The sequence below is a fragment of the Diceros bicornis genome, chromosome 13 (genome assembly GCF_020826845.1).
Source record: "Diceros bicornis minor isolate mBicDic1 chromosome 13, mDicBic1.mat.cur, whole genome shotgun sequence".
In the NCBI taxonomy this organism is placed as follows: domain Eukaryota; kingdom Metazoa; phylum Chordata; class Mammalia; order Perissodactyla; family Rhinocerotidae; genus Diceros; species Diceros bicornis.
The window spans coordinates 11156220-11172077 of record NC_080752.1 but is presented as its reverse complement, the minus strand read 5'-3'; the positions used below and the strand labels follow the sequence as shown (position 1 = coordinate 11172077).

The following is a 15858-nucleotide window of genomic DNA, read 5'->3' as shown; positions in this document are numbered from 1 at the left end:
TGAATAGAATGTGATAGAAGTGACAGTGTTAGACTTCTGAGACTAAGTCACAAAAATGATTGTGGCTTCCTCCTTGCTTTCCTTTTGGATCACTCTCTTTTGGAGAACTAGCTGCCATGTCATGAGGACACTCAAGTAGTCCTATGGAGAAGTTTATGTGGTGAGAAGCTGAGTCCTCTTGCTAAAAGCTAGAAAAGCACTGAGGTCTCCAGCCAACAGCTGTGTGAATAAGCCTTCTCGGGAAGCAGATCCTCCAGCCCCAGTCAAGCCTTCAGATGACTGAAGCCCAAACAACATCTTGACTGCAATCTCCTGAGAGATTTCGAGCCAGAACCACCCAGTTCAGCCTCTGCCAGATTCCTGACCCATAGAAACTGTGTGAGATAATAGTGTTTACTTATGTTTTAAACTGCTAAGTAATATGCCGTGCAGCAGTAGATAACTAACAAGTAGGCCTAGTGGACATCATTAATGAAAGATATGTTTGAAGAAAAACAATTGTTCAGTTAATTCTTAGGCAACTCAGATTTACCTTTTCTGTAACTTGTGATGTTTGAAACTTTAAAGTCAGTAGGTCCAAGGTGGGGTTTGTGGAGGGCGAATGTCTGCCTTCTACCCTATTAGAGTGAAGCTGCACTGGACAGACAATATCCTTTAATGTTTTGGTGAATGTGTAATTTACGTGCTTCCAAATATTTTCTCAGGTGCTTTGTGACTGTTTCTTTGAATTTTATCGTTTGTCTCCACTTATTTAAAAACAGTGTTCAAGCTGATGATTGAAATGTTGTGAGAAATAGAAGCCAGGGTCATTCATAGATCTGAATGTAAGCTACATTATGGGAAAAAATGTGGGAGGTATTTGTAGAGACATCTCTCTTCTGTTTTCAAGAACTGCATACCCAGGAGCTGTGATTTTTTTTTCTTAACAGGAGGAGACTATCTAAAATATTTCTTGATTATGTAGTTAAATATGTCTTAATTTATAAAAGTAAAAAGAGCTGAAATCCATTAAATATTTTCATATACTTATCACTTGAATATTATATCATAGTTTAAAAATTTTAGAATGATTTGACAGGGAAATGCTTGAAAAGGAAAAAATATATAAATTTTTCCATAAAAGTAGTATAATCACTTGTAAGTGAATCATCAGCAGCAATGAAACTGTTTCTTGCTAACATTTAGCATTGCTATGTTGTCTTTATCCCAACTAACAAATAAAGCAGCTGAACTTTGACAAGTATTTTTACTTTAGGTCATATTTTCATCACTAATAATTATCTTTCTTTTAAATTGAAAAGTCTAATATTGCCCTCTTTTTCCCCCTCAGGGAATTGCTCCAAAGCTGGAGTTTTCTACAACCTCAGTGATTACTGAATGTCTGATAAGTTCAAGGAAGTGCCGCACTCAGGTTAAAATCATTTATTTAAAGTATTTAATAGTTTATTTCTTCATATTTATGGGCATTTGGCAAGCATTATTCTTTTATTTTTGTCTGCAGCTCTTTTCATTTTGGGGGGTCAATTTTTAGTTTAAGTAAAAAATTATCATAGGTATTTAGCAGTTTGGTTACATCTTAATAAATGTAAGAGTGAAAGTTTGGTACACATAATAGAAGGTGCCATGATGTTATATTTTTTTAAATTTCATGAGCCTGTGTTTTTTAATGCAAAGAAATCAGGCTGCCAGAAAAATGTTAGGATCAAGAAGTCCCACAGAGAACTCGATTGGAGGCCTTTATAATCTTATAGAAGTTACTGCAAAAAGTTCAAAGGATACTTTTTTAGCAAATGTGATCATAGGTTCTCAGGCTAGGATATTGGTGTTTAGTGATATGGTTTCTCGAGTGTCTCTAATTCTTTAAGGGACTATTTGCTCAGTTTGGTGGCCATGATGGTGCTGTCAGATCAAGGGAAGCTTGGATACTTCCGCCTAAGTACCATCTATATTTGTAAAAACTGCCTTTAGTAAACTGAGATATCTGGATCTGACTTTTACTGAGTCACCAGGATGCTCTTGCTACCTTGTCCATAGGTTATGTAATAATGTCTACACCTCACTTGTAGGCACTTGCATTATGACCAGGTAACAATGACCAGCCTGAGATGAAGAGCCAGTAATATATAAATAAAGCCCAGAGGGCCCGAACAGGGCAGGACTGGACCTATGATGGAAAGAGTGGAAGATTAATTTATTCATTATCAGTTTTAGAGTAAATATGCTGAGGATGATAACTGTGACTTAAGCTAAGAAAGGTAAAATATAGCTATAAAATTATCAAGGTTATCATTTTTACTTTATTTAGCAAGCTTTTTATTTAGTATGTCAGAGTTTGGCTGTAGTTATTTATCTTTTAAATGCAAGCTGAAACAGTTATTAGAGATCTAACAACCTATGCTTGCCAAATGCAGAGATATGTTACTGACTTGTTTTTGAGATGTGTACTGTGCACATTTGTAAATTACAAATGTTTTACCTGGGCTCAGACAAAATTTTTCTCTCCACATTGTGGTGTGTCCTTCTAGTGGGTGGGTAGAAAAGTCTTTTTTTTGTCTGGAGTATAGCATACACACAGAAAAGTACATACATCCGAAGTATACAGCTTAGTGGAGAGTCCATTCTAAATGTAAAACTGTCACCCCATTAGTAGTTTCATTGGACTTAGGAACTAACTAACATTTTCTCTGTAGACTTTTGGGAAGACTCTTTCGTTTATATTAACTTGCTGTTCCAAGGTTTGCCATTTGTTCTTTCTTGAACAGAGATGTAAGAGAATAGGCTTTGGTGTCAGATGGTGTTTAAGCAAGTATGCTTTAGAATCAAACAGATTTGGGTTCAAGTTCCTCATAAGACTGCTTTAAAGATTAAATTAGAGAATATATGCAATGTGCCTGGCACATAACATGTAATTAATGAATTTTGTGACTAAGGTTATTATTTTTTTTAAATTAAGGCAACTGGGGGAGATCAGAAGCCAATAGTTGAAATATAAGATAGAAAACATCATCTGGTAGGCTTAACAGAGAATACACTTTTACATTAAGATTCTGAATGTTAACAGACAGAATCTTAATCTTATTTGATCTTATTTGAGAACATGATAAATCTACTTTTTGTAAAGGGATTATTAGTTACAATTAAAATTTTAATGGCTATAAAACAGCATTTTCAAGTTCAAATATAACAATAAGGCAAACCATTTTGTTTTTTAAGAGAAGAATGAGTGAAATAAACTTTATAAAATTATTTAGGTTTACAAATACCTATGATCTTTATCCTTTTTGGCACCTTATTTTCAAATTAGATGTTTTGTTACCAATTGAATGGACTGAAAAAATTACACATCTTGATTTTCTGGAATAAAACTAGTTTTCTACTTATTCTTTTTATCTACTGCACAGAATTTATTAGAATTTATTGTTAAATGGTTAAATATCAATGGTAGCCTTATTAATATATTTGTTAATCTTCTGTGTCAGGTAGCTTTGCTATGTAAACTAACAGCACACTAGCACACTAACTTAGTAGCTTAAAACTGAGTGTTCCTCACAGTTCTGTGAATTGGCTCTGTGATTCTTTCAGTCTGCACTGGCTCGGGTAGAGCTGAATGATCTAGGATGGCTTCACTCACATGTTTGGCAGTTGGCTGACTCTGGTCTGGGAGGGATTTTACATTTCTGGTAATTGGCTTGCTTTCAGCTGGGACAATGGCCACAAGACTCTCATTATCTAGTAAATTTCGGCTCATTCACCTGGTGGCAGGAAGGTTGTTAGGAGTAAAAGATGACAAGCACTTTTCAGGTCTCTTCTGTGTCGCATGTGCTATTGTCCTGTTGGCCAAAGGAGGGAGCCATTTTGTAAACAGTATAAAACAGCCACTATTGTAAGTTTTATTTGGTATTAATAGGATACATTAAGGATTGAGTAGAGTTAGACAACATATATCTGTAGTAGATACACCACAGTTTATAACTTCCTCTAGTAGTATTCAGCATTCAAAAACTGTAATGAAGAGAGAAGACGAGGTTAGGTACTTTAGGTTTGGTATAATCAGAGGTGGATAAGAAGGAACTTTACTGAAATGGATGAAATTGCTGGAAAGGATGGTAACGGGTTCGGCTGGGTCTGGAGGTAAAAGACACTAAAAATGTATAAAGGTCTAGGGGAAAGAAGTCTAGGGGCTGAGTAGGTGAGGAGGGCAAGTAACAGATTCAGTGATAATAAAAGAAGTAGGTTGGGGAAAAGAAGTTTTGGTCAGCCAGGGATTTTCAGAGGTTGAGATGCAATGGATCTGTATAATGATGAAATCTAAGATGAAGTAGACAAAGATGATTAGCGCTGAGAAATAGAAAGTTTAAGTCCAGGGTCTTGGACAGATTCATTGCTTGAACATTTTATTAAACCTCAAAGGCCCTTTCATATGCTAACATTCCAGCTTCTGTGAGTCAGTGTGATGTCATAGAGATGGATGAAATGGGATAAGGTAGAAAAATTCTGAATTACTTGTTGAAGTCATTGAACAAGGTGGGGGAAGGTCCAGGAGCATATTAAGAATTGTAGAAGAATGGAAGATGATGAAATAATCTGACGCTGCTGGTTTGTGTGAAACTCATGGACTTCCTTTCCAATTAGAAAATACATTTTCTTTCCTGGTTGTTTATCTACTTCTAAAAAATATTTGACTCTTCTTCCTTCTATTTCACATCTGTATTTATTTATTTAGAATAGATGTTCTTAGCAAGTACAGGGCAGGGGGGTTTGAGAAATTCGAGAGAGGGGTAGGACTGGTGGTTTTTTTAAGTGATTAAAGTTAGGAGGACATTGGAGGAGGACATGTTATCCTAATAATGCAAAAAATTTATAAATATCACATTTGTTTTTTAAAATTTTAGACTACTAACCAGTTTTAGTAGAAGATAGAGTACTAGTCATTAAAGTTTATAACCTGTCTTTTATACGTTTTTAGTTTTATAAAAATATGGATCCAGAATTAAGATGGTGTAGTTATCTGTCATTGAATTGTAAGGTTATAGTTTGGAAGACATCTTAAAATCCTAATCACCTAGTACAATCCAAATAATATATTTGATGAAAATATGTATAAAACCGTCTTTCAGATTTTCACATTGTACGTATGTTATGATCATAGCAGTATGAATGAAACTATTTTAATAGTTTTCCCCGTAAAGATTTCATAATCAACGATTTAGACGTGTATTTATGACATTACTAAACAAAACTCTCTTAAATTATATAGCCAATTATTTGGATACTTAATTATAAATGATAAGCCAATGTTTGCGTTAATTTTTTAGTATACTGAAAAAATAATTTTTCTGACTTTGTTTCTTAGATTTTTCAAATGATTATATATTGGGCTTTATTTTCATAAAGTACTTGTTAGACTTAAGAAGGAAATTTGATACAGTATACTTTAATAACTACTAGACAAAGAGTTATCTAGGAGAATGCGGATTTGACCTCCCTCAGGATCCGCACAGATAGGAAAGACTGATTTAGTTGGCTTTGATAGATTATATGTGCCTTAAATTACTTTTTAGAGTTTTTTTCTACCTGTAGTTTATATATATCTATATATATGTGTGTGTGTATATATATATGTATGTATATATATATATCTTTTACCCAAGTTAATTTTTATTTTTTATGTTTAGGATAAATTTATTTACCATACGGCTCCAGTTGAAAAATCACACGGCAGACTGCAAAGCAGAACAGCAAGACCACAAAAGAAAAAATCCAAGTCACCTGAGAGAAATAAATATTGCGTAAATGCAAAAAACTACGAACAGCCTACAATATCTTCAAAATCACACTCTCCATCTCCCTACACAAAAAGACGCATGTGTGAGCTATCTGAAGACACCAGGCGGCGGCTAGCCCATTTAAATCTGGGACCCTATGAATTCAAAAAAGAAACAGATAAACCTCCATTTGTGATTAGACATGTATGTGTTCTCTTAAACATTTCCATCTGAAACTGATCCAATCTGTTCTTCCACTAAAATATTATTCTGAAACTTCCTTCAACTTCTAGCTTATATTAATAATTTTCTTTCCTGAACTGTCAGTTAACCTAGCAATCTAAAATGGAAAATTAACTTAGAATAAAAGAACATTCTTTTGTCAGTCTTTAAACCTGACAGAGATCAAGCTCCATTATGAATGCCATGTTAAATCCTCTAAGTACCCATTTCCTTCTTTCTTATACAGTGGACAGCGTAATAACTCTGCAAATTGAACTTAGATGTAATTGACATTTGTACTAAAATGGCAGAGAAGAGTTTTAAAAGAGAACCAAGTTTTCTCTATGAAAAGGAAGGCCTCCTTCCCCCTAGCCTTTCAAAAAATTATAATGAGAAGTTTTCCTTTGGAATTGTCACTTGCATAAACCTTATATAACAGATCTTTGAAGCAAATCATTGTTTGATGGGGATGGGAAGGCCTTTGAAAGTGAAGAGAGTTAACTTAAGGATAGCATAGTTCCAATCTTTCTATGGGGAAGCCTGCCTCATTTTTTTTTTTTTGCTAAGGAAGATTGTCCCTGAGCTAACATCTGTGCCAGTCTTCCTCTATTTTGTATGTGCGTTGCCACCACATCATGGCTGACGAGTGGTGTAGGTCTGCACCCGAGATCCAAACCTGCAAACCCTGGCCATGGAAGCTGAGCGTGCTGGACTTAACCACTGTGCCACGGGGCCAGCCCATAGAAGCCTCCTTTTGATATGGTTTAAGTTTAGAGCTTGTTTGTATGATAGTCAAATAGACTTTGGCTAATTTTAAGGGTCTATAATCAGAATATTTAATAAAGGACTTTTTCAGAATCTTCATAGTTATTGAGTTTTTATAAAGAATTTTAACCTTAAAAACATTTCTTTAGCAAAAGCTTGCAAATTAATAAAAACTACTAGTGAATGTATATAATAGTAATAAAGTGCCTATAGAAGCAAACGACTTTTTGGGATGTCTATAAAACTATTTCTGACTTGAATGTTTCTAATTCATTTTTTCCAAATTCTAAAATGTAAATATAAATGTAAACATGTGAATATGCTCCTTTGATAGTCTAATAGCTTTTTGAATATATACCACCTGAAAATTCAGATTTTCTTTATGATACCTTTTTAAAAAATATTTCGATGTGCCTTAAGCAACATTTCATTCCATCTTTATATTTTGGCTATGAATCCTTTATTCTTTTAGCCTAAAGTAATGAATGTTTTTAATTGTAAAAAGAAAATTTATAATGTAATGGGTACTTTTGAATGATAATAGTTTATTGAGATTATTGTGATTGCATTTGTCTTATTTCTATAGAGTTTGCTTATAGGTTCTGGTCACATTTTTTGAACAATATCCAGATAATGTTCACTTGCTTGTTTGAGGGCAGTTTCAGAATGCCTTTAATTTTATGTCTGCCCACAATTGCAAATTAGATTGAAAAGAAAGGACATATTAAATTCTAATCTGAAGGGATAGCAGCTTTTTTTCTTTTTTGAGGAAGATTGGCCCTGAGCTAACATCTGTTGCCAGTCTTCCTCTGTTGTTTTTCTCCTCAGAGCCCCGGTGCATAGTTGTGTGTCACAGTTGTGGAGTTGTGGCTCTTCCACGTGGACGCCGCCTCAGCGTGGCGTGATGAGCTGTGAGTAGGTCTGGCCCAGGATCCAAACCGGCGAACCCCGGGCCGCCGAAGCAGAGTGCGCGATCTTAACCGCTACGCCACCAGGCTGGCCTGAATAAATAAAAATGTCAAGGTTTATACCAACCTGTATTAGGATTGTTCTATTTTGAACACTGACATGAGAAACAATAACAGAATAAGCATTTTAAGAGCAGTAATTTCCTTAAATGATTTTTATATGGCTAACCCCTAAAATATTCTTGGTTATCTCTGTACGTAGGCATTTTAATTAAAATGCTACTATTCCTTTCATATTCTGAAGGAATATCTTTGCCTATGTACAAAGATAACCAGGAATATTTTAGGGGTTAGCCACATAAAAATAGTTTAAGGAAATAACTGCTCTTAAAACGCTTATTCTGGGCTGGCCCCGTGGCACAGTGGTTAGGTGTGCGCTCTCTGCTGCAGTGGCCTGGGGTTCGCCGGTTCGGATCCCAGGCGCGCATGGACGCACCGCTTGTCAGGCCGTGCTGTGGCGGCATCCCATATAAAGTGGAGGAAGATAGGCACGGTTGTTAGCCCAGGGCCAGTCTTCCTCAGCAAAAAGAGGAGGATTGGCAGATGTTAGCTCAGGGCCGATCTTCCTCACATACACACACACAAAAATACTTATTCTGTTATTGTTTTTCATTGTCAGTGTTTGAAATAGAATAATCCTAATACAGCGTGGTATAAATCTTGACGTTTTTATTTAAATGATTTCCCTTTCAGCTTTCCAATGAACAGAAAGAAATGCATACTCTAAGCCTATAGTTAGAAAATTGCTTATGTTATTGTATAGGAAACTGGATTTTTCCAATTGTATTTGTAAACATAGAGATGTCTTTTTTTCCCCCATAGCCATTCATGATTTTAAAGGCACTTAACACATTGGTAACCAAACAAAATTTTAATTTGACACATGCATATGCAGAAAGTTTACACTTTTAGGAAAGACATTCTAGTTTTACATACATTGTATAAAAAGTAATCTTAGAGATTAAGGAGCATTTTCAAGAAATCAGCTAGCATGTTCCCAAACTGGCACAACCATTCTGGAAGAGTTAAACAGCATTCTTTTCTTCTTCTATTATGTAGAATTGAATTTCTTAATCATTTATGTAGACTAGGATCTTCCTTTTTTTCTATTGTGGTAAAATATACATAACATAAAATTTACCATTTCAACTATCTTTAAAGTGTATAATTCAGTGGCATTAAGTACATTCTTATTGTCGTGCGACTGCCACCACTATTCTAGTTCCAGGACTTTTTCGTCACCCTGAATGGACACCCTGGCCTCTTTAAGCATTCACTCCCCGTTCCTCCCTTTCTCTCGCCCCTGGCAACCAGTAATCTGCTTTCTGTCTCTGTGGATTTTCCTATTCTGCCATTTCATATAAGTGGAATCCTACGATATTTGGCCTTCTGTGCCTGGCTTTTTTCGTTTAGTGCAGTGGTTTTGAGTTTCATCCAGGTTGTAGCATGTATCAGTACTTGATTCTTTTTATTGCTGAATAATCCATCGTATGGAAATATACCTCATTTTGTTTATCTTTTCATCTCTTGATGGACATTTGGGTTATTTTGACCTTTTGGTTATGTGAATAGTGCTTTTATGACATTTGTATGCAAGTTTTTGTTTGAATACCTGTTTTAATTCCTACTTGCTTTAATACCTAGAGTGCAATTGCTGGGCCATATGTTAATTCTATGTTTAACTTGTTGAGGAATTGTCAAACTGTTTTCCACAGTGGTTGCCCCAGTTTATGTTCTCACTAGCGATATATGAGGGTTCCAATTTATCCACATTCTCACTAACAGTTCTCATTTTCTATTTAGTTTTGTTTTCTTTTTATTATAGCCATCCTAGGGGGGTTCAAGTGGTATTTCTTTATGGTTTTGATTTGCATTTCCCTAATGACTAATGATGTTGAGTATCTTTTCAGTGCTTGTTAGCCATTTGTATATCTTCTTTGGAGAAATGTCTGTTCAAATCCTTGCCCGTTTTTAATTGGAGTTGTTTGTCTTTTTTTTGTTCAGTTGTTAAGTTTTCTTTATATATTTAGGATTCTAGATCCTTATCAGGTATGATTTGCAAATATTTTTTCTCTTTCTGTGGCTTGTCTTTTCACTCTCCTTTTTAAAAAATTTTAATTAAAAAATTGTAAAATATACACGGTATAAAATTTACCATTTTAATTATTTTTAAGTGTACAGTTCAGTGGCATTAAGTACATTCACACTGTTGTGTAATCATCACCACCATCCATCTCCAGAACTTTTTCATCTTGCTAAACTGAAACTCTGTCCCCGTTAAACAATAACTCCCTGTTCTTCCAGCCCCTGGAACTACCGTTCTGCTTTCTGTCTCTATGTATTTGACTACTTGGGGTACCTCATAGAAGTGGAATTATACAATATTTGTCCATTTGTGACTGGCTTATTTCACTTAGCATAATGTCATCAAGGTTCATCTATGTTATAGCATGTGTCAGAATTTTCTTCCTTTTTACAGCTGAATAATATGCTATGTATAGAGGCCGACCCAGCAGCATAGTGGTTAAGTTTGTGCACTCCGCTTCGGCGGCCCAGGGTTTGCAGGTTCGGATCCCAGGCATGGACCTACACACTGCTCATCAAGCTATGCTGTGATAGGCATCCCACGTACAAAATAGAGGAAGAGTGGCACGGATGTTAGCTCAGGGGCAATCTTTCTCAAGCAAAAAGAGGAAGGTTGGCAACAGATGTTAGTCCAGGGCCAATCTTCCTCACACACACACAAAAAAGTACACTTGGGGCCAGCCTGGTGGCATAGTGGTTAGGTTCATGTGCTCCACTTCGGCTGCTCGGGGTCCACAGGTTTGGATCCCGGGTGTGGACTTATGCACCACTTATCAAGCCATACTGTGCAGGCATCCCACATAAAATAGAGGAAGACGATCACAGATGTTAGCTCAGGGCCAATCTTCCTCAGCAAAAAGAGTAGGATTGGTAACAGAGGTTTGCTTGGGGCTAATCTTCCTCACACAAAAAAAATACATATTCTGTGTATATACCACATTTTGTTTATCCATTCTTCTGTTGATGGACCCTTGAGTTGCTTATACTTTTTGGCTATTGTGAATAATGCTGCTGTGAACATGGTGTAAAAATGTCTGTTCACGTCTCTGCTTTCAATTCTTTTGGGTATATACCCGGAAGTGGAATTGCTGGATCATATGACAATCCTATATTGAATTTTTTTTTTTATAATTTTATTTATTTATTTTTCCCCCTAAAGCCCCAGTAGATAGTTGTATGTCATAGTTGCACATCCTTCTAGTTGCTGTATGTGGGACGCGGCCTCAGCATAGCCAGAGAAGCGGTGTGTCGGTGCGCGCCCGGGATCCGAACCTGGGCCACCAGCAGCGGAGCGTGTGCACTTAACCGCCAAACCACGGGGTCGGCCCCTATTTTGAATTTTTTGAGGAACCGCCGTGCTATATTCCGTAGTAGCTGTACCATTTTGCATTCCTATCAACAGGGCACAAGGTTTCAGCTTCTCCACATCCTGGCCAACACTTGTTATTTTCTTTTTTTTGTTAATAGCCATCCTAATGAGTATGAAGTAGTATCTCACTATGATTTTGATTTGCATTTCCCTAATGATTAGTGATGTTGAACATTTTTTCATGTGCTTATTGGTCATTTGTATATCTTTTGGAGAAATGTCTATTTAAGTCCTCTGCCCACTTCTTAACTGAGTTTTTTCTTTTATTGAGTTGTAAAAGTTACTTTATATATTCTGGATATTAATGCCTTATCAGATAATGATTTGCAAATATTTTCTTCTATTCCATGGGTTGTCTTTTCACTCTCTTGATATTGTCCTTTTATGCATAAAGTTTTTAATTTTGTGACTAGAGCTGTCTTTTTACACAGATTTATATCACTCTGACTTTTTTATTTTTGGTTAGAAAATGTGGTTGACTGTTATTATTCTGTAAGTTCTAAAGCACTCAGCATGCTGGGCTCTGAACACAGCCAAGTAAAGACACTGTTTGAGTTCAAAATCTATACGCTAAGGAGATAAGTAGCAAATGGCTAAACTTGGTTTTTAAATGTGGCAAAGTAAGATTTCTCTTTTTTTACCTTTGGAATGGAAAGCAAACTAGGCAATGGAGAAATGGACCTTTCAACTATACATCTGTTCATTTTAAAGTAGACTAAAATATATAATTAAAAATTTCTGGAGTTTAATTTCTGGAGTAAAAAGTTTAATTTCAATTTGTTTAAAAATGAACAGCAAAATTCTCGACTGAGCTCTGATTTTGGAACATGCCTGAACCTTATAGGCACTATGACGTTAACCTGATGATATGTGGTCTGTGTACTTTAGTTGATTTTCTGGTGTAGTAAGACTGAAAGAACATTTAAGCTCTTTTTTACGTTGAAATGTTCTTCCTCTAGGTTGATCCCCCAAGTCCCAGGGCTGATGCTTTATTTGGATCTTCTGGCAGAGACTGTGAAAGAGATGGGTGGTCCAGGATGCACAATGGTAAGCTGCAAGTTCTCTCTCTTCATTGCTTTAGTTGCCTTGGCTACAGTCAAGCCTTTAACTTGGCATCAATTAACAAAAACAGAATCCTTGCTGTATTTTTGGAAAATATTATATAGTGCCACTTTTTACAACCTGTGGGACACCCATGTACATACTCTCTATAAATAATAGAATTTCTGTGCTGCTATAAACTATCTTCCTCTTTGAGATTCAAAATATATTTAGCATATTAAAGACTATGATACCTTTTAGTAAAAAAAAAACCCTTCATTTTGTTTTGCTCAACAATTTCCAAATTTATTTGACTATGGAACCCTATTCTCACCATAACATTTATTACTTAGTTTGTGGAACAGTCTTCGGGAAACACCATAGTAAAAAGAGTTTAAGGTTATGGATTTTGGACATACATTTACACGTATATTTAAATACTTCCTCTGCTATTTAGTTATAAACTGGCCATTCTTTGAACAAATCATTTTAACCACTTTGATAATCAGTTTACTTATTTAAAGAATGAATGTAACATGGCAAATGTTACCATGTAAACACCCTAGCACACAGGACCCTTAATAAATATCAGCTGTTATTATAATAATACTTATTATTTATATTTCTGAAAAGATAACTTCGTTTAGGTTTAGTTTATAAGAATATTTATTTCATTTTTAGCCCTGGTCACAGTAGTTAGGTAAGTTGTTTCTTAAGTTCAATATGAAAATGATTTTTATGAAGAAGATTAAATAGTCTTTTATAGTTAGGGATATTTCAGTGTTAATATCTGAAGACATTGGCTCGTCAGTTTAGCAAGCATTCAGCAGCAGCCTGTTAGTTCATTTGCTGCAGCATAAAGGAAAGGCATACAGGAAGAAAAGTGAGGTAGACTGAAAAAAATATCGTAACGTGTCGTGAGCTCTGTCTCTTTCTATTTATAAACTGTAGTGAATAATCTCTCTTTTTTTAAAAAATGGAGAAGTGAAACATTCTTCTCTAAGAACATGCAGAGTTTGTGCTCTTTTATTTTGCTTTTTTAGCACTAACAGGGAGATAGATGCGGTAACCAATAAATCTTTTATGCCCAAAATAGCAGATTATGTGAAATGAGGAACAGATGTTATACTTTGTTTCCTCTCTTGGAAGAAATTTATGGACATGGAAAATAAGCTTTAAGAATAAGAAAATCAAAAATAACTTCAATATAGATGTTGCTTTGGAAGATGTTTTTGGAATGCACTTAACTGTCTGATTTCTCTTGACAATTATTATATATTTGCCAACAGAATGGTTATAGTTTCCATTAACTTTTAATTGAAGTAGTCAGCCACTTACGTAGAGGTACAATTAGAGAGGTCAGTTATGAGGTACTTTTTTTACTTTTAACTTTTTATTTTGACATAATTTCATACTTAAAGAAAAGTTGAAATAGTACAAAGAATTCCCATATACCTTTCACTCAGCATCCGAAAATACTAATATTTGCTTTTCCCTCTCTCTCTCTTTCCCCTCCCTGCCTCTATCTCTGTCTTGTATAAACTTTTTTTGACAAGGACATTGCTATGGACTGAATTGTGTCCCTCAAAATTCATGTTGAAACTCTAACCCCCAATGTGATAGTATTTGGAGGTGGGGCCTTTGGGAGGTAATTAAGTTTAGATGAGTTTATGAGGGTGGGTCTGTCATGATGGGATTAGTGCTCTTAAAAGAAGAGACACCAGAGATCTGGCTTTCTCTCTCTGCTAGAAGGCAGCCGCCGTCAAGCCAGAATGAACTTTCACCAGAACCTGACTCTGCTGCCACCCGGATCTCAGACTTCCAGCCTCCAGAACTGTGAGAAATAAATGTCTGTTGTTTAAGCCACCTAGTCTATGGTACTTTGTTATGGCAGCCTGAGGAGACTAATACAGGTATTATCTTATGCGATGCAGTTATCAAAAGCAGGAAATTAACAGTCATATAATAATATTACCTAATCTATAAAGCTAAATCCGATTTTGCCATTTGTTCTAATAATATCTTTATAGCAAAAGAAATCCCACATCATGCATAGCCTTCGTGAAGGCTATGTCGTGTTGCCGTGTCTCTTTAGTTTTCTTTAGTATCAATCAGTTCCTTAGTCTTTCTTTGTGTTTAATGACACTGATAATTTTGAAGAGTACGGGCCAGTTATTTTGCAGAATGTCCCTCAATTTGAGTTTGTTTGATTTTTTCCTCATGATTAGATTTAGATTATTCATTTTTCCCCAGAATGCAACAGAAGTGGTGTTTTCCTCTAAGTGCATCATGTCAGGAGGTGCGTGATGTTACTTTGTTACTGGTGGTGATAATTTGCTCACTTGATTAAGACCGTGTCTGCTAGGTTTCTTCATCATAGAGGTGCTGTTTCTTCCCTTTGTAATTATGGGGAGATGCTTTGAGACTATGTAATATCCTGTTACTCCTCAACTTGGACCGCTTTAGCATACATGATGATTCTTCTCTGAAACAATTTATTACTGTGATGTTTGCTAAATAGTGATTTGTTAAAATTCCATTATTCTTTATACATTTATTACTTGCCTTTCTACTATAAAGAGTTGTCCCTTCTCATTTCTCTAATTTTAATGCCCCTGTTCTTTTGACTACAAATTTTTTTTCTGGCTGGCAGTTGAGCAGTTGTGTTTTGGGTTCTCATCAGCTATTTAAATGCATATGGGAATTTATGATCAAGTCTCTTAAACGTAGTGAATTTTCACTTGTGACTATCTTTAATGGAAATTCTCCTTGAACATTTTCTTGCAAATTATCTTGCTTAATAATTCTTGTTTTTGTAGGATACCATTTTCACCACCATTGACTGATTTAGTCCTCATAATAATCATGTGAAGATGGCTTTAACTATATTTGATCAAGAAAAATACCTAGAGGCCTAGAGACGTTAAGTGACCTGTTGGAGAGCTACAAAATAGCCATGCTCACTCTAGAATCCAGGTCTTCTAACCCCAAGTTCCTTTCTTTTCCACCACTCTCCTAGTACTTTCCCTACTTGTATTCGGGTATATTGTTTTTTAGATAAATTTTTCAACACATTTTCTTTATCTGGAATTTCCATGGGTTATAATTCTAATTGCAATTTGTGCAGTCCTTTTGAAGAAACTCAGCATCTCCTGTAACAGAATAATGTTTCTAAGTTTTATCCAATTATTTATGTATTTTGAAGAGGAATTCAAGGGCATCATACTGGCCCCTTTTTTATTTGCTTAGGATTTAAGAAAAATGTTAAATTCTGTCTCCTGCTTGGAGGAAACTTCTCTTATTCTCTTCATTTGAAGATTCTTTTATGAGTTTCATTTTTACATAAGATTGTAATCTTTTATGAGTTTCCACTAATCCCTTTGTTTGATGGTTATTGTTTGTAAAGTAAAATAAATTGGAAATAACATTCCAAATCCTAATATGTCATATCTTGAGTAGATTGCAATAAATGGTAGTATTTTAATACTTTTTGAATAAAATACTATGTAGTCATCATGTATATACTTATTAGCAAAATATCTTATTTGTTTCAGTTTTTATTTAAATGTGTGCTTCCTTGTCTTACAGAGCAGGAGGCAGGTGAACAGTTTTCATTTTAGGAACTCTTTTAGTTTCTTTATTT

The 15858-nt window shown here is 35.3% G+C and overlaps 1 protein-coding gene across 5 annotated transcripts in view; it reads left to right on the top strand.

The window, feature by feature from the left end:
• The window catches only part of SPATA6 (spermatogenesis associated 6), a 138745-nt gene that overhangs the window by 44680 nt on the left and 78207 nt on the right, over positions 1 to 15858 (top strand). For 4 of the 5 annotated variants that reach the window (XM_058552357.1, XM_058552355.1, XM_058552356.1 and 1 more), the window contains exons 6-8: positions 1331 to 1411; positions 5676 to 5969; positions 12134 to 12221. In XM_058552357.1, the coding sequence (XP_058408340.1) occupies positions 1331 to 1411; positions 5676 to 5969; positions 12134 to 12221 (463 nt within the window). The remainder of the gene's footprint in view (positions 1 to 1330; positions 1412 to 5675; positions 5970 to 12133; positions 12222 to 15858) is intronic. The other variant, XM_058552359.1, reaches the window with a different exon arrangement.